Source organism: Zosterops lateralis (genome assembly GCF_965231275.1).
Source record: "Zosterops lateralis genome assembly, chromosome: 5".
NCBI lineage: Eukaryota > Metazoa > Chordata > Aves > Passeriformes > Zosteropidae > Zosterops > Zosterops lateralis.
In genome coordinates, this window is record NC_139766.1 from 32,071,118 (window position 1) to 32,096,808 (window position 25,691).

The 25,691-nt window shown below is 41.4% G+C and overlaps 2 protein-coding genes across 4 annotated transcripts in view; one reads left to right on the forward strand and one right to left on the reverse strand.

Moving 5' to 3' along the window:
* The window catches only part of SNX25 (sorting nexin 25), an 80,658-nt gene extending 79,876 nt beyond the window's left edge, over window positions 1–782 (reverse strand). Inside the window, exon 1 of the mRNA XM_083861822.1 lies at window positions 748–782. The gene's annotated coding sequence lies outside the window, so the exon portion shown is untranslated. The remainder of the gene's footprint in view (window positions 1–747) is intronic.
* Window positions 783–7,140: 6,358 nt separating this feature from the next.
* The window catches only part of CFAP97 (cilia and flagella associated protein 97), a gene marked incomplete at its 5' end in the record, with an annotated part of 29,956 nt that continues 11,405 nt past the window's right edge, over window positions 7,141–25,691 (forward strand). The window contains 4 exons of one of the 3 annotated variants that reach the window (XM_083861929.1): window positions 7,141–7,184; window positions 14,541–15,422; window positions 15,511–15,582; window positions 24,239–24,498. In XM_083861929.1, coding sequence (XP_083718055.1) covers window positions 14,561–15,422; window positions 15,511–15,582; window positions 24,239–24,498 — 1,194 coding nt within the window. Of the gene's footprint in view, window positions 7,185–7,352; window positions 7,411–14,530; window positions 15,423–15,510; window positions 15,583–24,238; window positions 24,499–25,691 lie in introns of those variants that run through there. The other 2 variants (XM_083861930.1, XM_083861928.1) reach the window with 2 other exon arrangements.

Sequence of the window (25,691 nt, forward strand, 5' to 3'; positions counted from 1 at the left end):
AGCTCTAACATTAAACACCACACCCCTGTGACCCATGGCAAAGTAGGAGTGTGGGCAGATTTTCCATTTTCAGCATTAGTTTTAAGGCTCTCCTAGGAGCTCCCAAGCACTGGATGATGGGGAACAGGGCTCGGGATGTGAAGAAAGTTTCCAAATGCCTCAAACTAGCCTCAAACTCCAAATGCCTCAACTAGTCCCATTCAGTCTCGAAAAATACTAAGCTGTGAGTTACATAGAGCTCGTGAACTAGTACATTTTGACACATGTACAGAAAATGGAATTGCTTCACTTTTGCACAGAGCTCTGCAATGGCTTAAGTACAAAATGGCACTAAGATAACACTATCTGAGGCTGTCCAACTTCAGAGAACGCAGTAAAGTAAAATTAAGCTGCCTCTTGGACCAGGTGTCTCTCTTTTCCCAGTGATATTTCAATGGAAGGAGCAGAAAAGGATTTGAGACACAGCCACGGGGGAACGAAACACCGTGCGAGCACTCCCGCGATCCGGAGGTCTCTCTCGGGGCAAAGTATTGATTTTCTGTGTTGGAGGGTGCGCCTGCTACCCTCTAACACAACTTTAGCCGTTTAAAACCCGGTGGAGCGGCAGAGCGCGGCAGGAAAGCAGGACACGGTGCCCGGGTGGCGGCGTTCCCGGCGGAGCGAGCGAGGGCCGCGCCACCGCCGCCGGGCAGGGAGGGCCCGCCGCGGCCACCGCCCGCTTCCCTTCCCTCCCCTCCCGCTACTCACCCCCGCCACCGGCCGGGCCGGAGGGACGGCGGCGAAGTCCGGCGGCGGCAGGCGGCGGCGGCCGCGGCACACGAGGACGATCAGGGCGCCGAGCGCGGCGGCGGCGGCGGCGCAGCCCGCGTAGAGGGCGAGGCGGAGCAGCAGCAGCGCCAGGCACGGCGGCCCGCAGCCCCCCGCCTCGGCCCGCTCCTGCCCCAGGTGGACGACGGACACGGCCAGAAGCCCCAGTCCCGCCGCCAGCACGAAGCGGGATGAGCCGGGATCCTCGTCCTCCTCGTCTTCCGCCGCCTCCTCCTCTCCGCCGCCGACCGGAGCGGCGGCCGCCGGGGCGCTGCGGCGGCGCGTCTCCCCGCCGGGGCCGTGCGAGCCCAGCGGGCCGGGGGAGGCGGCCCCCGCCGCCTCGGGCTGCCCGGCCGTGCCGCTAGCGCTGTCAGCACCGGGGAACATGCTGCTCCTGGCGCCGCTGGGAGCAAGCGCATCTCCCGCCGCGGCAGCCCCCTGCGAAGGTCGCCGCTGCCGGGCCCCCCCCTCTCCTCCGCCGCCGCCGCCTCCTCCGCCGCCCGCCGCCGCCACTGGCACCGCTGCGGCCGCCGGGGGAGCCGGAGCTCATGCCCAGCGGCAGGAGGGTGCGCGGCGGCCGGGCCGCTCTCGGGCAGCAGCGCTGCCCCGCGCCGGGCGCCGGGAGCCGAGCACCGTGCAGCAGCCGGGGAGGGCCCGCCGCGCCGCTCCGTGTCCGGCCGGGGACGGGGCGGGGGCGGAGGCGGGGGCGGGGGCGGTGCCTGCGGGCGGGCGGGCCCGGGACATGTGCGCCCCCCGCACCGCCCACGGCCGGGCCGTGTTGCCCCGTGCCGTGTCGCGGGCGCTCCGGGGGGTGGGAGGCGTCCCCACGGGACAGGCCAGGAAACGGGCACGCACGGCCGAAGCGAGGGGAATCGCCGCCGGCTGCAGTGCGGAGCTCGGCTCCGCGGAAAGCTGCGGAACGCCGCTCTGCCGCGGGGCTGTGGCAGGGAAGGCGGCCAGGCTCAGGGCAACCCGGCAGGATCCGACTGGGTCATCGGGGCTCTGGCCAGAGCTTAGGGCAAAAGTCTTGGCGTGCGGCATCTCAGAGATCCGGAAACCCTCCTGAGTGTGGGCGGTATGCACCCCTCTGCCTGCTCCCCTCCGAGCAGCCAAAGCAAGCCATAAATAACGACTTCAGAAATAAAAAGTTGATAGAACAGCGATGAAAATGGTCCAACAGTGACTCTAAGAAAACACAGCCTCACCACCCCAATAGAAGCCGGCCAGGCCTCCTGTCACTACCTTCCCTCTGTTGTATATTTTATATCTGTTTGTATAGATCTAAGAACAAATTCCTGGAAGGGCACAAGGCTTGCCATATTTCAAATGTCCTTGGGACACATGTTCATCTTACCATAGGTGCAGCACAGCTACATCTCCACCAAATTTGTGAGCTCATAGCAGTGACTGAGCACAGCTGAACTGGGAGGCCTTGATCTCTTCAGAGTGTTGTCTACAAAAATCAGCTTCATTACCCAGCGTGCAACAAGTCAACAATTACACACTCAAGAGAGACATTGACTACTTATTTCAGAGTTGTGCAAGCCTGCGTGCTCAGTGGTATTCCACAAATCAAGCACACCGAATATCAAAACTTTTTACTATTTTAGTGTTTATTGTTTACAAGTTCCATAGTTCTCTTATTAATTAGTATTTTATCCTCTATTGGTTAATGTTTCTCTCGTTTCCCATCCTAATCAGTCTGCAGGCTCAGCCTTCTTTTGATTTGGTGGATTTCTTGGGTCAGTGGTCCTTAAGCCAATGATTGTGATCTCCCTCTGCTGGAATTACCTTTTATCGACTTGGAACTGATTTCAGCACAACTGCTGAATTGGGATTATTGGTTTCTTCCTTATCTTGGGAGTTCTGCCAAATGTCCTTGTGTCACATAAATTCTTCATTCTTTGTGTCCACCATCAGTGGTACATCCTTCTCCCCAAGCTTTGTTAACCTGCCCCCAGGTCTGAGATCACTGAAGCACACCAAGCCCTAAACATCAACAGTGCAACAAGTAATTTGTTTTTCCAACACATGGACATCACTTAGAGCTTACTTTTTAGCTACTATCTGTTTGAGGGATTACATCTCCCTTCTTGATTAGTCTTGAAAGTATACAAAGATCAAACATAAAAGAGCATCCTTTCTTAAGAGAATTTTTACATATGTCACATTTTGCAACCAGAGTAGGACTAAACAGCAATGCCTTTCCTTACAGAAGCCACACTATGCAAAAGTGGATTTACAAGCATTTACTCGCGGGCTTCATTTTAAGAACAGATACCTGTAAACTCTATAGAAGTATTTAGAGGTAGAAGTATATTGATAAGCAGCTGGTAAGATTGCCACTGCTCTGTCAGTTGAGGTGTAAAAAAAAAAAAAGGCCTGAATTTTACTTTTTAAATGCAGCCATTGTTGCAGAGGTTGGAGTAGTAATTTATTTATTCGTATTCTTCTGTCAAATGAACTCTATTAGCCAGATGAAGAGAAGAAACAAATACCAATGCTCTGATCTTGTGGATGCTTACATTGCTTTATAACTTCTAGAGTGCTGTAGAGCAGCATTTATAAAACCAGACACCAAACTTCCCTGAGCTTCTGTGATGCTAAGCAAACCAAGACACTGAGCATGAATAATGCAGGTGTCCAAAAGTCTGTTGTAGCCCTGGAAGAGCACTTGTAATAGGGAATTAATTGCATGTCAGTTCACAGTGCAGAACGGTAATGTAAATGGGCACAAAACAGCTTTGAGCTAGTCAGGATTCTGAGTTATAACAAATGTTTACTCCATCACAATATTTTCTAAGCTGTTTCTAACCTAACTCACAGTGTCTGATGGTCTGGTGTCCATATATACCTCCCTATGTGTATTAGAGGTTTGCATAACAATGTATTTCCTCTCAAAATCACAAGAAGTGGTTATGAAGTGATTTTAGGTCCCCTGTTGGTCTTTTTTCAAAGAAGACACTGCTCCTTAATCTGATCTAAAGTCCTCACAGTAACTTAGTTCTTAGTAAGATAAAATATATAATTCTATTACAGTTTGTTCTATTTAGTGGATATTAAATTGCACAAAATCCCTTTAATTGCTAGTTCAGGCCATTCACAGAGTATCCAAAATTGATTATTTAAGCAACATGTCTAATGTGATTAAAGGTAAAAATCATCATACCATAATAGTGAAAATACTATTGCAATGGCAGTCATTTCCCATGTGAATCACTGTGTGGTAAAACATCCCGATGATTCACTGAAGGGCTTTGGGACCAGGGCTTTTCCAATACATATCACCATTAAAACCAGCAGAGATTCTTGCAGAGTCTGAAAGCTTTTGGACAAGGCCCAACATGCCAAAAGGTTTCTTATAAAGTTATTTTATTCTCATCAGGTAGAAAATAGAGAGCAAATATCCATCTCCCAGCACACACTTTACTCATCAAAGATTTCAGAATATACAGAACTTTGGACTGAGTTCAAGATCTACTCTGGGATCTTTATTAAGATACACACAAGAAACCAGACAGAGACCTTCTACTGCAAATGCAGTCAGGAAACTGCCTGGGCCTCTGTCAAAACTACTTAAGGGAATTGAATTTTTAAATTAACCTGAAGCAGAGCATGTAATGTTGTTAGTCCTCTGTAAACAGAGACTATTTTCTTACCGTATTAATTCTCAGAAGTGGAGAGGAAGATAAAAAAACCAAATCTACCTACAATAACAATCTAGTCTTGCAGTGCCTATGCACAAAACCACTTCTTGTCTGAATAAATAATCCCACCTATCTTAGCTAGGATTTACACATCATACACCAAATTAGATATGTCTAAATCAACTCAAGTGTGTCTCTATAGAGCTAGAAGAAGATTTGATTCTTTTTTTTTTAACTCTTAGTAAGTTTCTATGACTTTTCAACCTGAGGTACAATTCCTAATATTTTAGTTTTTATCCTAGCTCCACTAAAGTTAATAGCAATTTTCAAGTTTACTCCCTTTTTATACTTTAAAAATTACTTTTCTATACAAAACAAAAGGACTTCAATGAGGCCAATTTTCTAAACTGGGGATTATTATAGGCTCTTTCTGTAGCTATTTAGTCAGTCATGGAACTAGTTTATGACAAAAGAAATTGAAATTCTACCTTATCCAAGCATCACAGCAAATATCTTTTCTACAGAGATAAGACAATCTCTGGATAAAACAAGTAGGACTTGACTCTGGCCAACTTAGACATGTTCAGTTGTATTAGTCAAGAGATTTGTTTCTTTTCTTGCAGTGTTCTGACACATTTGCTACATGTATTTTAAAAAATGTGTGTGTGTGCATGTGTGTATGCACACATACATCCATACATATGTGCCTGTGTGTGTGCCAAGTGAAACAGGACAATATACACAATAGTTGATTTGGCTGCACAGCCCTGATTTAATTTAAAATTCAGTACGCTCAGCAAAAAAATGTCATCATGTAATTAAGTCTCTTTCCTGATGAACAATGGGGCCAAAGTAAAGCTGAATTTTGTATTTTGAATATGTGGATCAGGAATCTGGAAGTCTTTCTTTTTACATAATTCTTTTCTCCGTTGTTAAAAAGTCACATTGCTATTATTAAGATATGATATTTCAAGTGGTCTCTTTGAAAGAGCTGTAACCTTTCCCATCCTTACACAGGAAACTACCTCTTCTCAGGGGCAGATCACCAGTAGGTAATCACCACTTACCTACTCAGTGCCAGAAGTAATGAAACTGCCTGAAAGTTTTAGCCATGTTTCTATAACAATTCTACTGAAATCCAAGGTAGCTTGGGGAGGGGTCCAGACCCAACCTCAAATATTTGGATGAGGCTTCCCTAAAAGTCCTCCAGATGAGTTGTCCCTTTCCATTTCCTCAGGATACATCACCTAGTGCTGCAACCCTGGCACTATAATATAGGGGCCCACCACATCGACCTCTGGTCCTGTTGCCTTAATATGGGACACCTTAAGGTGACTCACAATCACCTCAGCCTGGGGCACTGTTCACTCAGCCTGGGTGACTCTCCAGTCCTTATGGGCTGCCAGCACATCACCCAGGAATGCCATCATCCCAGCCTGAAGCACCACGATCTGGGGCACCATCAGCTTAATATGGGGCGCTGTTACCCCAGCGTGGAAAATGGTCACCTCAGCATGAAGCCTCACTGCCTTAAGCTGGGGCACCATAACCTCAGCCTGTGATTCTGTCCCTTTGCCCTGGAACCCCATGATCAAAATTTAGGGGCAAACACCTCAAGTAGGAGCAATGTTTCTTCAGCCTGGGGCCCCACTGCATCTCAGTCTGGAGACCATGACTTAAATTAGGAGCTCTATCACCTTGGGGCCCCTTTGCTTCCAGCCAGCATACCATTGTCTCAACCCAGAACCCCATTGCCTCAGCTTGAGGCACAATCCCCCGAGCACACAGCTCCATCACCTCAGCCTGGAGCAACATCACTGCAATATGGGGACCATCACCCCAGCCCGGGGCACAATCACCTCATCATGGCCTTGGTGAGAGTCCCAACTCTTTGCCCCACTCCCACAGAGCACAGAAGGGCAGGAAGGGACAGATGTCTGTGTCAGAAATAGCTGGCAGAAGGACTAGCAAAGTGAATCTTCCCCTGCATCCCTTACACTGGTAAGGCCACTACCTGAGAACTATGTCCAGTTCTGCATTTCTCAATTCAGGTAGGATATTGAAGCACTGGAGCAAGTTCAGAGAATGGAAATGAACCTGGTGAAAGGCCTGAAGCACAGATCTTAAGAAGAAGAGCTGAGGGAGCTGGGGTTGTTTAGCCTGGAAAAGAGGAGGTCCAGGGGAGCCCTTATCGCTCTCTACAATTGCCTGAAAGGAGGCTGTACCAGGCTGTATTGTCCTCTGCTCACAGGCAATCGGTGACAGGAGTGAGGGACACACTCTTAAGCTGAGCCAGGGGACGCTTAGGTTGGACATTAGGAGGAATTTCTTCACAGAAAGGGTGATCAGACACTGCAACAGGCTGCTCAGGGAGGTGGTGGAGCCACGGTCCCTGGAGGTGCTTGAGAAAAGACCGGATGTGGCACTTAGTGCTGTGGTGTTGGCTCAGGGGTTGGAGTCGCTTATTTCAGAGGTCTCTTCCAACCTCGTTTCCGTGATCCCGCAGAGAGCCACTGCCCGAGGGGCCGCTCCCCTGGGAGGTCCCGGCTCCCGGCTCTCCTCCCCTGGAGCTCCCCGCTCCCCTCCCCTGGAGCTCCCGGCCCCCTCCCGCCCCGCTGAGGCCCCTCTGAGGCGCCGCCTCTCCCCGCCGGGCGGCGCGCGGGGCTGCGCAGGCGCGGTGCGGCGGCGGGGGAGCGGCCCGGGCGCTGCGCGGCTCCCGCCTCCCGAGCCGTGAGTATCCGCCCTGCGCGGTGCCCGTGCGTTACCACAACACAGCCGGGGGAGCGGGGCCGGGGGGACGCGGCGCCGGCCGCTGCTTCTTGCCGGGGGTGCCGGCCGGGTGGCGGGGCCTGCGGTGCCTCCTCGCCACGGAAGGCGCCCGGAGGGGCGGTTGGGGGCGGTTGGGAACGGCGGGCACGTTCCTCCCCCGTCTGCGGCAGTTTTTTCCCGAAACGAGGTGGGGTACATGTTTTATTCGTGTGTACATACGCATTATTTCTTATCGTTATATAATTTTTTTAAAACGTTGTTTTAATTAGCTGTCTCCCTGCTGGCCCTGCCTGAGGGGCGCGCACGGAGGTGTCCCAGCGCTGCTGGCGGTGCTGCCGGCGGTGAGGGCCGGTTGGGTCACGCCGCCCCGGGACCTGTGTTCCGCCCACAGCCCTGCCCTGCCGCCCGCTCCCCTCCTCGGCGGGACTGCAAAAGAGGTGGGACACTCCGTGCTGAGACACCGGCCTTGCTTGTCGCCACAGTGGTCAGCTTTGGCAGAGAGTTCTGGTGCTGTGTGTGCTTTCCGTAAAGTTACCGGACTTGGAGAGACGCGTTGCGGTGATGCCCAGATAGAGTTCAGACGGGTGTTTTGGTTGGGCTTGATTGGTGTGAGTTAAGCCAGTGGGAAGGATCATGGCAAGCAGCTTGCCTCGAGCGCGTTAATCATCGCAGGAGTCACGTTTCCAGGCTTTCCCCAGGACACACGTGTGACTCCCCCTGCTCAGCACAGGGCTGTGCTCTGCAGTAATGCTTCCCAAAGTGGGGCTGCAGTTTTGAAAAATAACTAGCACCAAATCTCTTGGCTCCTCTGAATTAGGCTGGAAATGACAAATAAGGTAGTTCTGAAACCCTGGCTCCTGCAGCAGAGCAGAGTACTGAATTAATTTGAAAGAGACCCAGTGAGATGCTGCATCAAAATGCAATGTATGTTCTTTTTGTCAAACATAGGTTTGTTTGGTTTTTTTTGGAGTTTTCACAGAATTTTAATATATAATTCAGCATGGTTTATGGCACAACTTAAAGTCATATAATCTTTATGCCTGGCTGAAGTTTTTCCTTTCCAAACAGTTTTTTAAAAAACTAGTTTAATTATAATATGCGAATACTTGCACTTTTATATTCGTACTATATAACAGAAATAAAAAAATCTAGTGTTTTTACTTGGACGTGTACATGTTTTAAAATTGTGTGGTAAAAATTTCTGTGCAGCATTCATAAAAACAGCAGGCCAGCAATGTAGGATGGAATGAATGTAATAGAAATAGCAGTGCTAAATTTCTTTTGTATCCTTGCTTTTGTCTGTAATGATGTGCTCAATATAGCACATGGAATGGATTGTACACATTTTTGCTTCTTTGAAAAAATAGTTAGTCTCTCTTTTTTGGATAGAAAGTGATGGCTGGAATTGTCAGTGGAGGGAGAACAAAGTTCCACAAAGTTAAATTCTTCATTGGAGGTATTTGAAGACTAACATGAAGTTGTCATTGCTAAAAAATAAGTAAGCTTTATGAATAAGTAAGGTTCATGAAATAATTGACATTTAAAAATATAGTTGTCAGAGCTTTGGGTTCTGCTTCTGGAGTGCTTCAAGATCTTCCAACACTTCTTGCTTTTGTGTGTTTGTTTTTTGTTTTTTTTTTTTTTTTGGTGGTTTTTTTTTTTTTTTTTTTTTTTTTTTTTCTAGTGCATATGTTGTTCATTTGATTTTCTAAACCTAGATAAGACTTTAATGGCTTGGAATAGAAACCAGAGAAAAGAACAGGTAGTTTGGGGGTGTCTATTCCTTTTCTGGAACTTCAAGCTGTTATGACCTACTGAGATTTTTGTTCTGGTTTTGTGCTTGCCTGTGTTTAGAAGGGCATTCGGAGGGCTCTGTGTTTCTTTGTAAGACTTGGTAAGGACTCAGAAGGCCATTCGAATTGCTAAGCCCATGAAAACTTTGAATGCAATTAGCCAGTCCCTTGAAAGGCTCAGCTCAGGAACACATTAAAGTGCACATTTTGTAGGATGGGTGCCATATGGTGATGTGTGGCAGAGATGACAGGATCATCTACAACCTTTTTAAAGTCTGCCCTTTCCAATGACATAATACTACACCTGAAGCTTAGATCTAAGAGTCTGAAAGTGAGCTGGATCCTAGGGGAGCCTAGGTGCTCCCTAAATTCATGGGAGATAGGCAGACTGTTACCTTACTGCTTCCACCAGAGCTATTTCTTAAAGCTGTTTCATTCTTTGCTTCCTGATGTTATGTTTGACCAAGACTGATGATAGTAATGGTCTAAAACATGATCTGTGTTCCTTGGCTGAGTTATTTTCCATCCAGCAATTTCAACTGATGTTTAAGTCACAATTCAGTAATGAGTATTTGTCATTCTCGAAGTGTTTCACTGTAATAATAAACACTCCAGGAAACCCATATTATGAATTTATAGAGCCCTATGTTTCAACATCTTACCTGCTTTTCCATACTTGATATTTTCTCATCTGAAGAAAGGAACAAGTCACAAAAATACAGTGCAACAGATTATCTCAAGAGGCTTTTACCTCATTTGCCCCTTACACACATTCTGAGGAAACAGAAATATATTTAGACTCTTCCTGAGTGATATTTTTGAAGCTGCTCTTTGTAGACTGACTTGATGACTGAATTTCTATGCTTTCTCCTGCTCATCTCTACCAGGCAGTGCTTGTTCCTCTTATATAGAAATATATTCACTGAAAATTAAGAATTGCATCTTTTTTCAGTGTTTGTGGAGAATGTAATTGTTACATAAAACTGTATGTGTGTGTTTTAAACTGTGATAATAAGCACATCTTGTGATGGAGGGCCTTATGAAGGAAATCCACCCAGTAACTCTGTTTGTCTATTTGATGTGTGTTGAAGCACATCTCTGCAAACAGTTAAAGGAGATGCTGATGACACACCTATTTGTCTGGTAAGGTCACTAAGCACACTAAACTTGTGATGTTAGAAGTGTGAAAACACTTGTAGTTCAGTGGGCACTTCTGTTGTGGGTGACAGTTCATGTGTTGTGCCACTTGGTAGAGATGGCCTCATATCAGAAATATGCTGTGATTTATCTGCTGCTGGACTCCATTAGTGGATTGTGGTGTACTTGATTCCTTTATGGTCCTGCCATCTGTTTGAGGACTGGGAAATGTAAGTCCAGTCTTTACGTGGCAGATATGCTGAAACTTCGCTTTAGTAAGAGCAGTTTTCCTTTTTCTTGCATGCAGTTTTGAACTGCTGTGCCAGACTCTCACTCTTCAGTTGTGGATAGCCTGGTTGAATATATGTTGCCTTCAAATTTAGATCTTGGTACTGGACAGAAATACTCTTCACAGATATGTACCAGCATAGAAGGAGTGGGAAAACAAAGCTGGGCCTTTACTTTGCTCTTCACCATCGATACCTGGCAGTCTGTCCTCTTCTGGGGTTTTCATACCTGTTCTGTGTTATTCAAACACTGTGGCTATGGGTCACTTTAAGTAAAGATGAATACTAGTGACCACTTTTCCCCTAGCAGCTTGCTGCCTTTTAGCCTCTGAGGTAGCTGGTGTTGGGACTCTTCCAGGCAGTGAGAAATTGTATGTCAGCAGCCCATGAGACTTTAGTGTGGATGGTGTCACTTATGCTTGTAGAAGTGGAAGGCCTTCCAGAAGCTGCTGTTACTTTTATCAACCAACATATTGTCTTTATTTTTAATTGTAATTGTAAGCTACTTCTTTTCTTCCTGGGTTTAGGGGGTTTGTGAGTCATTTTCTTGGGCTTCTCAGCAATGAGTAAGTAGCCATTGTCTGTGTAGACAGACCTGCTGGCCATCATCACTGCCATCATTTAACCTCAGTATTCTCTGACCCAGCCTTTCTGCTCAAGAGGTCACAAGGTGATCTTTGCTGAAGAGCCTGAAGAACAAATATTGAGTGTGTTTCTATGAATGAAGTCCTGGAGCTACAGATGCACACCTCTCAGCATAATGTATTGCAGCTTTTCACAGTAGGGGAATGGCTTCTTTTTGGCTCAAGAGTAGTGCAGCGGCAGGCAGTGGTTTGAGCTGTGCAGGAGCTGTGGGGTGTTTGTTCTTGCCGTGTCCAGCCGGGGAGAATGTGGGTGTGGTCTCGTAGGTGGTCAGACTCTCAGTGTGTCAGCCCTCTGATGAGAAAGTGTGGGGCTCTAAAGCCGTGACAGTCAGACTGCAAATTCACCTTGGCTGCTTGGCCACTGCTTTCTGATCTTAAATGGGTCAAGGGATTAAAGAGTGGTATAAATTAGTTCTTCCTAAACTAGGAAGAGCTGCAGTGAGGTAGAGACAAAGGCAAAAGGGTGTGCTTGGTCATGGTAATGAGTTTTTGTTACAGTTGCAAGAAAAATGGGGTGAGAGGTAGAGAATTACATGGCAAGAAGAAATATTACAGTAAAAAAAGATCTGGCAAATAATTAATGGCCAGCCTGCTCTTTGGAGTTGATCATGCTTTTCTTAGAGGGTTTCATGGCAAAAAGCTTTTTTTTTTTGTAAATAAATACAACGGTCACTAAAATGAGCAGTTAATGGTAAGTATTTGACTGTAATGACAGGGGTTTTGGGGATTTCAGAGTATCACTTGTTGACTCTGTGTTTTAAAAACAGGCAACATAGCAGAATTCTGTATTTCTCCCAGAAGTAAAATTACACTCTGTGTTGTTTATAAATGGGTGTGACATTGTAAACAGAGCCAGTTTATTGATTCAGGCATGATTTATCAGCAAAATTACCTTTTCTGTATTGCATCATCTTGGCAAATTCCAGCTCTGTTGCAGATGCTCTCAATGCAGAAGTGGAATAGGATCCAAGAATACCATCTCTTTATTTCCTCTTGTTTGTTTTTAATGTAAATGACAGAATTAATTAATCTTTAGTTTGTGAATGATCGAGTGAGAGACATGGCATGTTGTTTTCCCATTAAGATGAAGGCTAAAGTTGTTAGGGACTTGTACCAGAAGAGTGGAGTATGCATTTGGCAGTGGAATGACTGCTGCTCCTTGGGCAGGGCCAAGCTGCTAAATGGTCTTTCCTGTACTGTTGGTCACTGTCTGTGAAGCAGTTACATCTCAGTCTTCCTAGGAAACAGCCCACAGGGAGGTGAGCTATTCCTGAATCATGCAGAGTGGGAAGATGTGTGCTCCCTGGCTGGCATTAATGGTGGAAAACTTGTTGCTGTCTTTTATTACCTTTTGCCAGCTCTACACTCCAGCCCTTTTGTCTGGAGTTAAATCCCATCCTCACTTCAGAGACCATGTTCAGAAGAGTCATTTGAGAAGCCGTGATGTGACTACACAATATAGCTGCTGAGATACTTTGCAGGTGTAGCATTACATAAACCAAAGATACATGGATGCAATTGCACTGAACAGAACGTTATATTTTAAGCTGTACTAAAGTTTTCAGCTGTATTAAGCTATCCTAGTTTGTCTGCATCCACCTGTAAACCTTTTTGCCTTAGCCTGTTATGCTTTTATGTATTCAAATCTGTGTTTGAAACAAGTGAAATACACCACATGCCTGCTTTTACCAATCAGTCATAATATTTCCAGTAATGAGCTGGAGAGATGCTAATTCCTTAAGTAATAATAGCTTCTGATCATGGAGAAGAATGGGTTTTATTTCAAACTCTTAGTTCCTGTATTAATTTTCTTCACAGAATTGGCTTTGTTCAAGTTGTACTTGCTAAATAAATAATTCATGGTCTATACTTTACAGGTTTTGTTCTGTTCTGGTTTAGATTACATGAGGTAGAAAATTAATTTTAAATTATGTGTTACTCTTCTGGTTATTTTTTCGTTTTCTATTGTGCATGCTTTTATATATTAAAATATATTATCCTTTTAGGAAGCTGCTCTAGAAAAACTTTGAGGAATTTACACAGTAGTTGCATATTGCAGGCTATGCAAGCTGCCTGAAGCCAGGTATCACCAGAGGTGACAGGAAGGGTGGAATCAGTAGCCCAGGTGAAGTGCATCTGCACCAATGCACACAAGATGGGTAAAAAGCAGGAGGGGCCAGAAGCCATGGTGTTGTGGGGAAACCTGATGCAGTCACCATCATGGAAACATGGTGGGATGATTGTCATGGCTGACAGTGGATGGTTATAAGCTCCTCAGAAGGGATATGCAAGGAAGGAGAGGGGGTGGGATGCCTCTCTACATTAGGGAGTATTTCAGCTGTGTAGAGCTCAAGGATAGTGATGATAAAGGCTGGGTGCCTGTGAGTAAGAACCAGGGACATGGCCAACAAGGCAGTCATCCTGAGGAGTGTCTCTTATGGACCACCCTGCCAGGACAAAGAGGCAGATGAAGTATTCTGTAAGCAGCAAGGTGATGTTTCACAATGGCTAGTGCCTGTTCTTGTGAGAGACTTTAACTTGCTGGATATCTGTGTTCCCAGAAGTGTTTTCCTCCTTTGTTTTGTTGCTCTTTGAAGAGCTAGGTGATTTAGAGAATTATCTTTGTGGTCCTGAAAATTAATCTCTGCTTCGTTGCTTAATAGTGTTTTCAGCTTTATACAACATCTAACCATAATAAGTCTCTTTTCAGTTCTTTGGCTTTGTAATTCTTAAAACCACAGGAGGTTCCAGACTTTGGGTTTATGTTGGGATTTGAGGAGCATATTTTCAATTCCTCTTAACTAGCATTATTTGAGAAGTGGCAGAATATCTAAGTGACCTTTAAAAATTCTGTGTTTCAAAGTCATTTTTAGCTAGAACCTTTTCTGGAAATTCCTTTTTTCCACCTTTGTTTGCCATGGCAACAAACTATACGTGGTTTAAGGGAGACCATCCATCTTGTAAAATATTCTTGTTCTCCAGCCTTGTATAGTTGCTTCTGCTGTCTTCATGTTTGGTTTCCTTGGGTCTAAAGAATGTTACATATTTTTTGATTGTGGCTTACTAAATTTATGTGAAATATGTTGTAAAGAATAGGAGAAGAGTGCCTCTGGCTAGATGGAACTGATAGTCTTTGGTACTGCCGAATTTTGTTTGGTTGTGATTTTTAGCCAGTGACAGTGTTTGACAAATTTGCTTAGAAATAGTAGTTTTGAAATTGTGATGGCTTGGCTTAAAGTAAAGCTTTCTGGTCTAACATATAAGCACTGTGCAATAAGGTGACACTAAATATTTTTACTGAGATCATTAGGGAATTGTGTCTAGCAACTTCATGTAATTAATTGCAAAATTATAAATTACTAGAGCTAAAACAGTGAAGAGCAAAGCTATTATACTCAAAGTGTACTTGGATTTGTTTTTACTCAAATCTTTGGAAATGTTTTCTGATGCTTGCAGGTGGCACTTTGTGTTTCATTATGGACCGTTTTGAAGACGTATCAGATGGTGAAGTGGATCACACCTTCTTTGACAGTGACTTTGAGGAAGAGAAAAAGAAAGCTCAAGAAAATGGTGAATATATAGAGAAAGGAAGTACAAAAGCAGCTCTTGCAGAGACTGATTTGATTTCTAATTCAAAGGATGAAAAGTGTTGTGAGGAGGAAGGTGAAGAAAAGCAGATAGATTTGAAAAAGGATCAATCTCTAGAAAATAGCAAAGGTCTTATTGAAGATGCTTCATCTTTGACGACTTCTTCAGTTGCAGAGAATGCAGGTACATCTGGAGCAACACATGCAGGAAATAGAGGAACAGAGGAGATTCTTCCTGCTGGAATTCCTAAAATAGTTAAAGAAGGTGAAGAAGATTACTATACAGATGAAGAAGATAGTAGTGATGATGGCAAAAAGCAGAAGGTTAGACCAAAGTCAGCTAAGCAACCAAACAACATAAAAAAGGCTAGCAAAAAATATACTCTCAGTTCCTCTTCCTCATCCTCCTCTTCCTCATCCTCCTCCTCATCATCATCCTCAAGCTCAGATACAGATGGTTCTGACACAGATTCTGATAGCTGTTTATCAGATTCATCTCATCCCTCCCCGAAAAGGAATGCTTGTAGAAATGCTCTTCTGTCTCCAAAACAAAAATTCAAGTCAGCGATGAAATTAGCAGAAGGAAAACCAAAGCTTGGTGATGACCTGGAAGAGTCTGAAGACACAGTGACTGATGTAACACCTCTGTCAACTCCAGACATCAGTCCTATCCAGTCTTTTGAATTTGTAGCATCAAATGATAAGAAACTAAAAGTAAAGAGACAGGAAAATGTGAACCAAGAATTATACGGTAAGTTTGAGAATTTAAGTACAACACTAAATGTGAAAACCTGTGGGGCTGGGAAATTCAATCCCGTGTCTGTATTTTTTTTCATTAGATTCTGAGTTTGATCGCAGATATAGTCGAAAAGTCTTGCATGATGCCATGGACCTGAATCAGCTTCTGAAAGGTGATTTTTAAATTTTCTTTTTACAAAATACAACATCTGCCAGTTGTTGAGAACAGATGTATTCTAATAGAGGAGAATGGGGTTTTCATTTGCCATGTGTATTTTTAAAACTGGTTGGTGCTTCAGTGGTGTTGATCTAATTCTTTGAATTCTCTATGTAATAGTACTGATTCTGCAATAGAGAAAAGAAGCATACGTTGGTTTGCATATACCTAGAAGTAAGATACACAGGGTGAATCTAAAGGAGATTTGATATAGGAATAAATTGAGTAATAAAACTGCAGATGTATTTTAAGGTGTACTGGACTATGGCACAATTTAATATCTAAATTAAAACATCAACCTTTCTGTTGAAAGGCTGAATTTCAACCTCCAAAACTGAAAGACAATCCAAAATTTCATTGAATTATAAATGATATTCATATGCTTACACTTTTAGTACCTTTTTTGATAATTAAACAGAAGTATTTGAATTTTTTTTCTGAACTAGGTGTCTGCCTACTAAAATACCATAAGTTGAGAACAGGTATTTTAAAAAGAAAAGTAGCAGATAGTCTTTACTAAAACTCAAGTTTCTGGCTAATAGACTTTAAATATCTTAATAACAAAGCCTAAGAAAGTTTGCAATCTCCTTCCCTGCATTCATTGCGCACCTTCATTATGTGGGGTGAGAATGCCCCGGATGACTTCATGTGCATATTTTAAGATTTTGCATTTGTTTTGATGGCCTAGAGTTTTCAGTACTAAAATCTGTGGAATAAAAAAGGCTTGATTCAACAAATCTGCTGATCTCAGGTGAGGAAAGCCTTTTGCAGTTTAAGTCTGGTACATTCCAAACCAGGTTTGCTGTGTTGAAGTAAGCCTGGCATGACTAAGAAACTGCATGCGTTGTGTTTCTTCACTTTGCACCTTGCCAGACTGTGCTTCTATTGAATAAGGATTTAGAATGCATTGTATACATGGTTTATCTTGCCTATAAGTAAAAAAATGAGGGGTTTATTTGTATGGAAATTCTTCTGGTGTTATGAAAAGCAACACAAGCCATCAAGAGAGGTAGAGCTTTTTCTCATCCCTGACAGTCCTTGTACTTCAGCCATTCTTTCACACTAGAAACCATTCCAATCAGTTGTCAAAACATGATGTCAGAAGAGTCGTTTCTAGGCAATTGAAATGATGATGTCCTATGTCCTTATTTGTTCCCTGTTAGCAAGAAACTGTTTAATAACTGGTGATTACCAATGGATTCATCTCATCCCTAAACAAATGGATATTACTGCTTGGAGTAGATATTCTCAGAGATGAATCTCTGTTGGGGAGAGGAACTTTTTTCTCAAAACTGAAAACTAATTCTAAATAACAATAATAAAGATAGTAATGAGAAGTAGAATTCATATGGTCTAGCAGCAAATGTTCTTGATTTATGTGTATATTACTCCCAAGCGCCTCTTTAAATCAGCAAGCACAACATTTTGAAGTTTAGATGGGGAAGAATTATTAATGGTGCAATGCAACTAGTCTGGGACAATAGGAGGTAATCTTATTCTGAGTTATTGCTTATAGATTTTTTTTTGTACACATTAGGGGGAAAAACATGCAAATAATTTTCCCCCACCCACCAGTCTCCATTAAATGTTCATCAGAATTGCATAGGCATAAACATTGCTTCAAGTGAGAAGACCACAAGCCCAGACCTGAGTGCACGAAAAAGTATTTAAATAATCATCACTTGTTTTTAAAGTATAATATTCTTCCAGTACTTTATACTGATGAAACATTTTATTTAAACTTTTTGTCAGATATGCTTGTAGTACAGCAGTTATACAAATTTAATTTCCCAAGGTTCCCAGACACTTGCAAAATTTCCATGTGATCTGTTGCTGTGTTGTTTCTATGGGACACACAGTAATTTTGTATGATTATTAACATTACCAGTGCATACATTTGGGAAGACTGGAATCTCTTGTATTAAAAAAGAATAGCAAGAACAAGGCAGCAAGGTGGTTAGTGTATCTTAAAGCAGAATTAATTTGAAGCATTTAGAAACTGTTGCAGTAAAATTTAAAAGTAATTGAAAAAGTTTTTCCTTTATATGTCATTTACCTATTTGTATTCAAATTGAAAGCTATTCATTTGTAAGCATTTTAAAAATTGTATTAGACAAAAATTTATTATGCCTTTAATGACTCCTAAAGCTATACTTGTTCTTGATAAAAGCCAAATTTTCCATTATGCATTTCTTAATAAGGTAAAATCTCACAAATAACATAGTTCTACTTGGAAATAGCATAGTGTCCCTGCTCTATATTGGACTTTGATTGTTTTTAGGTGGGTTGTGCTGATAGCAGGTGTGATTATAAATTTTCAGGTAGAAATACAGTTTCCCAGTTGTTTCATGGTGTTACATATAGATCTTTGTGTGTAATTGTTTTGTGATTCAATGATGTTTCCACTTTGCTATAAACCTTGAAGATATTTCAGAAAATTAATAACTGAAAGCAATATTCTAAACCCATACTAATAAAAAATATCAGAGTTATTTCTTCTGCTGTACTCTTGAGTAATCTAAACATAAAAAAGGGAATTAACTATGGCAATGCAAATAAATAGATTGTAAAAGATTGTTTTTGAAGGTAGTTTCATAAATCATCATGTTAGAAAGCTGGGAATAAAATAAATTGGAAAATTTTCTGATGCTATTTTGCTTGATCCTATGTCTTGGTTATTATGCAGATAAAGAGATGGATTAAGTGTAGATTGTGAACTAAGCACTCGTCTATCTCAACCCATTATGCTACAGATTTGCTGTCTTTAGACAAATCTCATGATTTCTGTAGTTCAGAACAGAGTTGTCTGCTAAAATTGCTCTGTGTCTCTTTATCTAAATTTGTTTGGTATCAGTACAGTGGGATAGCACAAGGTATATACAGTGCTAAAGAATTCAGTACTTTGTGGTTTCTTCTCTGTCAAACGGGGTTGATACCTGCTTATTTTACAGAAGTGTTTGTGAGAATTAGCCTGTAAATCCATGGTATTAGCTATTATTAACTTGAGGAGGTGGTGTGGTGGGGTAAGTAGGGCAATTGGCCACAGACTGAAGTTCTATCCTTGAAGCTCTCACTGACCTCTGTGCTGATAAATCTTTTTGCCTCTTCTCTGCCTTAGATATTTAAAATAGAGCTTCTCCTGTCAAAAGCTCTATAATATAAATATTATTATGAAAGTAAAATCTCTGTGTTTCTGAATAAAATCTGTTGTAAAAAATTAAATAGGAGCTTCAACTGAAGAAATCACTAACTTTTTTTTTCATGTTATTTGGCACTCAGGAGGTAGAACAAGTTTTTGATAACTGAAACTTTATTCTCTTTAGGGATACGTTAAATGTGTGCTCATTCATGGTGAACTAGTATATATGTAGAAAAGCTGCTAAGCCGTATCTAAATTTAAAGTAGACTCTACAGTATACACATAGACAAACTGTAGAGTGGAACTGAGCATATAGTGCTTTTCTGCAGCATTCCATTTAGTGTGTGTGTTTAGAGTTTGAGCTAATTTTCCATATGTATGTGTATTCATATGCTTGGCCTTTCATTTCACAGGCCTAGAAACTCGTGTTGAGGTAGAAGAGCAATTGCTAGCTTATTTTTATACTTTGAGTTTGAAAAGAGATTGAAAATCTGTGAGATTATGGAGAGATACCAGCTTCCCCAACATCCATGAGAAACTTTGTAATTATGGGGGGAAAAAGTCCAGTGCCTGTAAGATATCTTTCTCATGATATCAAGGGAGAACTAGCAGCCCTATTTAAGCATGTTTAAATTGGGAGAAATTTACCTGAAAAGGACATTCTCTTTTTCTTAAAAGAACCACCAAATCTTGAATTCTCCAAAATCTCTTTTAAAGAGCTCTGTGACCTGCAGTAATGGATGTTCTACAAAGTGTTTGTTTAGAGATACCACAGGGAAATAGTTTCACTCTTCAGCTACTGTATATTGATGAAGAACTGTGATTTATTTAATCCTCTTGTACTTTTCAAATGTGATACACGTGTGGTAGTGTAGCAGTATAAAATAAAGTATCAGTCAAGTGTAAGCATTGAAGCAGTTTATATTGGGATTACAAAAGATACAGTGAAACATGCATAATTTTGATTTCAGCCTTAATGTTGTTAGGACAGCTGTATCGTCCTGTCCTAATGCATTTGACTTGCTAATTGTAAGTCATATTTTATATGAGGTTTGGCCTTTCTCATTCTGCAAGGTTATTTCAATGCTTAGAAATTGAAAGCAATAAACAGCTTGTTTTTGGCTTAAAAAAAGTCAGGTGTCTTTCCATGGAAACCAGCTTCCATAGAAATCCTGTGAATCCTTGCACAGTGTGCAAGTCGTTACGCAAATGCTGCTGCTTATTTATCATCTACCCCAAATTATATTTAAGGTCTGACTGACAATGAAAGTAACTAGTGGTTTAATTAAGTTACTTGCTACCCACTGATAGAGTATGTGTATGATAGGTAAATCATATTTCATTGTTCCAAGACTTACAAACTCTTTAGAAACTTAAATCAGAACCTTAAATTGTAGTGTTATCTCACGTTGTCATGGTCACTGCAAAAATCGTCAGGTAAACCATTCAAATGCTTAGGCTTTGTGATTAAAGAGTAGTGTGGGTGCATTGATGCATAAATCATTGAAATAACTATGAAACTCAAACAACCTGAGTTATATAACATGAACTGTGCTACCAGTATTTAATAGCATTTGGAATTTTACTCTTTTTTTGCTTATTGATGGTGAATTGTCCCTGGTTTTCTGGCATGTGCTGGCCTCACTTAGACACCTGCTGTCTTTGCCATGAAAGCACCGTTGCCAGTGAGTGGTAGCATGCATTCAGTACATATTGGACACACGTTCCTATTTTCTGTCATAGCAAGTGTGTGGAGAATAGGAATATGATGCTGTATAAATGGTGCTTTACAGAGGCAGGCTGGACAGATTTTAGTCTGGTGACTGGAAGCAGTGGCAGCTGTTACTGCTGATCTGAAAGTCGGGGATCAGAAGTGTTTTTCTGAACCATGGAAAGAATGTCACCTCTGCTTCAGGAAGACCTAAAAAAGTTTTTCCCCAGTGCTTTCCAGATTGCCTCTGTGAGAATCATTTAAGGAGTGGTGATTTCTTCTGCTTATTTTGTTAGGAACATGCATGCTGTGGTATTACTAATGCTTTTCTGCTAAAATGACACAGTATGCATTGGTGTCTCTTTTTTCTACAAAATTTTAGACTCTCCTGTGACACAGTTCCTGTGGAGATCAGTGTTGCATTTTTGTGGTTTTAAAAGGACTATCTATGGGTAGGGTCCAGTAAGTTATGGTTTGCTTTGCTGTGGTGTTTGCAGATTAAATTCTTCCTGACTATAGATCTTAACCAAGTAAAACATAACTCCCAATTAACAACTTGAAGAGCAACAAACCAGGTACTTTTACTGTGTTGCCTGATCCAATGCTTTGGTGTGTTGCAGCAAAAATCTAGTTGTGAAATTTCAAATGGGTTCTTGGGTCATATAGAAGGTGAATAATAAAAACATAATTTGAGGAACTGAAGAGTTTTAGATTGGTATTTTCATTTACTCCCTTGAAAAAACACTTGCTGTTGCATGTATTGGGTTGTTGTATTGGGTCTGAACTTCTGATGCAAAATTAATGAGTCTTCTGTAATTCAGCCATCTATCAATAGGTTACTTACTAGGTTTTGGCAGTTGTCCACTAAGGCTTCACTCAGTAACTTCATCACAGAACCTTTGTGGTGTTCTTAATTCTTTCACTGTATTAGTATATTTCTCTTGAGTTGTGAAAAATTCAATATTATGACTGTTAGCAAGCTCTCAACCTCAAAAGTTGTCAGAAAGCTGTTGGCAGTAGTAAAATCAGTTTCTACATTAAGAATAAATAAATAATAATGAGGCTAAAAATGAGCAACATACTGAAGAAAGTGGGATGGAGTGTCTTTCTGCCTGATGCAATTGGGAAAGGCCATCTTTGTGGTAAGGTGATAAAAGGTGTGGATGGGGCACTGCAAAGTGATACATAATCAAAGGAAAAAGGCTAAGGAAAGAAGAAGAAGAAAGAAGAGATTAATGAAAAAAGAGAAGTCTGTGTGTTGAGAGGTATGTGACTGAAAAAGCTGGAAGATGAGAGTAAAGTTAGTAAAATTTTGTCCTTGCATATATAAGAAGTAGCATCCAGTAGAGCAATGCACGGATATGTACTCCACTCTAATTGCCTGAGAGCTTCTGGTAAAACAGGGAGTGTTTAATGCTACAGAAGTTGTATACCACTACCCCCGGGAGATCTGAATGACTAACTGAGGCAGTGCTTGTTGAGCTCTGTGTGTGGCAATCACTTCAGGGTTCCTTGAATCATTGTTTTGAGTTGCATTTACTGACCAATTTTGGGGTAAAAGGGAAAGACCTTTGTTCCATATCATTGCTCTGGTTTTATTTTTTCATCACGCCTAATAGTGGTTTACCAAAAAAGTCAGAAAATAGGTAGTAAGTAATTACCTTGAAGCATTTTTAATCTCTTTGCTGGCTATAATCAAAAGTATATACAGTCTCTGCCAAAGTATGGCCTGCTATTTTATAGTGAATTAAGAGTCATTGACCAGTGAAGGCATGAAACCTGTATTTCTAATTGAAAAAGTCTTTATGCAGAATGCAGTTGCTTTAAATTGATTTTGACTAGTTGGCACCTTCCACAGAGGCAAAAGAATTGCTGGAAATTTGTGCTGACAGTCATTCATAATTTTAAATGTCTCATCTTCGTAAATTTGAATGTCTCATCAATAGCATTGATGCCACAAGGCTAGGTCAAAACTCTAGTTTAACAACTGTTCTTTGTCACAAGCGGATTTCCACTTTTGCATATGGCGTACAGTCCTCTTTAACCCACGAGATGTTATGGATATAAGGCAAAAGGTAAAGTTACCTTTCATAGCTCCATAATAATACAATTATCAGTTATGTAACATGGTATGTTCTTCAGATAGTTGTTCAATTTATTTTCTTCTAGCAGTGCTGATTTTGATTGTTCCACTAAAGACATTCTGAAAAATTTTCTACTGATAGGTATGCTGCAGCTTCATGTGAATTGTGGGGCTCTAGTTATTTTTTTTGCATTTCTCTTTGTCCTTTGTAGGCTTATCCAGTTGAGTCTCATTCCAGGTTTGTCTCCTCCAATGGTGTTGATGGCTGTACTAGTTTTACCTTGAGAATAATTTACTAAACTGTAGAGATGTTTTTCGAGACATTTATATTGTATTAACCTGTTGGTTGGCACGCTTGATCTGCACTAGTTTGCATTGTGTCTTGATTTTGAGGTGATTTGCATCTTCTCTTGACAAACAAAAGCAGAATTTGCTAATGTGGGCAACCTCATGGTTAGAGCTGCCTGGGATCAGTTCTTGCCTATATTGGCTAGCATGATGATAGTGCAAGTTTACTAATTTCCAGATGAATGTTGAAATTCATGAAGTGTTTGGATTTTGCATTTTGAATGCTGTTCTTAAATTTCTCGAAGACAGTAGCAATATTTACTTGCATCAATTCTGAAATAAAATCAGTTGAGGTAATGCAAGAAAGATTTAATTTCATTTTGAAATAAGAAAATGCTCTTCATTCTTTGAGTTTTTTTCACTGCCAGGCTGCCTCAGATATCTCTTGCAAACAGATTGCTACTGTGAAAATGTTTGCTGAGGAAATATTACTGCCTCCTTGGGGTTCTTTTGTTCGGTTGGTTGGGGTTTTTTTCTTTCTGCTTTGGATGCCTGTTTTGCCTGTGTGGGACTTTTAGGAGTAAGAGTGGGGGATGTCTTCTGAAGGCACTGTGAAATTGGAGGACTGTGGGGAATTGCACAGGTAAGGCTTTTTTATCTGTCTCAGCTCTAAAAATCTAACCTAACTTGGTACTGCCTTTCCTGTAACACAGATAATGCAATGGTTTGGTGGGGTAGCACCATGACAGCAAAACTCTTTACTCAGCAGTTGCCAGAAGACCTGCTACAGAGCTTCAGAAAGCAAAGGCTTAGAAATAGGCCAACAGCAAAGCTCCAGTGGAACTGTAATAAATATAGCTGGCTCTGGCTAAGAGTGAACTTTTCCAGTTATCTTGGAATTGTGCATGTCAAGTTGCTGTGTATTTTTAAGCGTCCATTCTTTGTCTTGAAACCTTATTATCATGGTTTCATTGTTGTTTGCTTACTGTTTTAAATTTCCATGTCCCAGTAATTTTTCTTTGGTTATATGTGCTCACTCATTTATTTTCATCCATTAAATTTACTTTTCATCATTTCATTTGCATTCCTTCCACCAATATGATGTAGAGTTGCTTAGGAGTTAAGTATCCACAAAATCACTTAAGGAGGTATACTTTGTGTCTCTGAGTCAGGCTTCTCCAGTGTCAGTTTTCTGTCTGAAACATTGTTTCTGTTCTGCCTATCTGCTGAGATTGATACTTTAGATTAACTTGGGACCAAAGTTTAAATCTTTTTTTATGTGCAAACATCTAATTTATGTTTTCGTTCTTGGTTCTAGTTTATGTTTAGTATGGGGTTCCTGAAGCTGTTTTCTAATCTGCTTGTTTATTTCACTTTTTCCTATTTTAAAGCTTTCTTACAGTTGGATAAAAAAGAACAAAAACTAACCATCGATCAGCCATCTGGAGGAATAAGGAAAAATTACTCTTTCACGAATGAAGAAGTAAGACAGATTGATCGGGAAAACCAGAGGTTGCTAAAAGAACTGTCCAGACAGTCTGCAAGGCCAAGGAGAAGCAGCACGTTGAAGACGTCTGTGCCGCTGCCTAGATTGTACCACAGTGCCCTCAACAGGCAAAAAGAGCAGCAAAGAATTGAAAGAGAAAACCTGGTAAGTTTTGAGTGAGGATGTGGATCAGTAAATTGAGGACTATCTCTTGTCGGATGAGCTGTTGCTAAATACTTAGAAAATAGATGAGGCAGCATATGGACCTTTACTGCAGTAAGTTTTCAATGAATTTCCATTACTATGGTGTTGGCATAATTGTTCATACGGGTGAGTTCCTTGGACTTTTGGGAGAGAGGTAGGAATAATGATGGGGTTTTTTTTCAGATGGAAGTAGATTTAATTTACATGTGTTTTCTCTACTTTGGTAATGTTTAAGATGAACAACTGTTATTGTTAACACACTCAAAACACTGGATAGCAGTCTGACTCTTTTCATTCTGCTTCATGCATCATGACTTCTAGTCTCTCAAAAACAGGCTTGCATAAAGTAAAAAAATTAATATGGTAGCATTAAACCCATTATATTTGAACTACAGAGGATACAAAGTCAATGTCGGTTTTGGTTTTTGACTCATAACTATCTCTGTCTTGGAATATTTGTAGCACTCTGCCACTATGTAATGGCAATTACAATAGCTTACCTTACTGGAAAACAAAAATTCAGAGTCATTTGTAGGGATATTGCCAGAGTTCTCAAATAATAGAAATAAAACTGGTTTGAATAAGATACTTTTAGTAATTGAATTGCAATACATACATGTAATGATATTTTCATATCTCCTATGTATTTATCAGTGTGTTTGAAAAAACATACAATTATAGTTAAAATAATTGGAAAATGTATACTGGAATTAATTTATTACTTTTTACCTTCTGTGTAAGTATAGGTTGCAATTTCGTTTTCTGTACAGATTGAACATGGAGTAAATCTGGTTGCCTTATTTGGGAAAATCTGTTAGGCTTTCATTCTTCCAGCTTTCAGACATCTGGATTGTTAAAACTTTGCAAATTAGGAAGCTTTCTCCCCAGCTCCACTAGACTGCAGTTCACATTATACTTTAAAGTCTGAAAGAATTTAGTACAAGAATTTGTTATAGATGTGATACTTGTCATTGGCTGGGGAAGGAATGTTTTTAGGCTTTGGTGTGTTTAAGTAGGAGGATGTTGATGGTGTTTATTTCAGATGTTGCTGAACATCTGCTCTGCCATGGTCTTGCTCTACCACGTGAACCTTGTTAATAAGAATATATTCTTAGGTGATGGGGAGGAAGTGCTGTGCCACAGTGCCTCAGGGT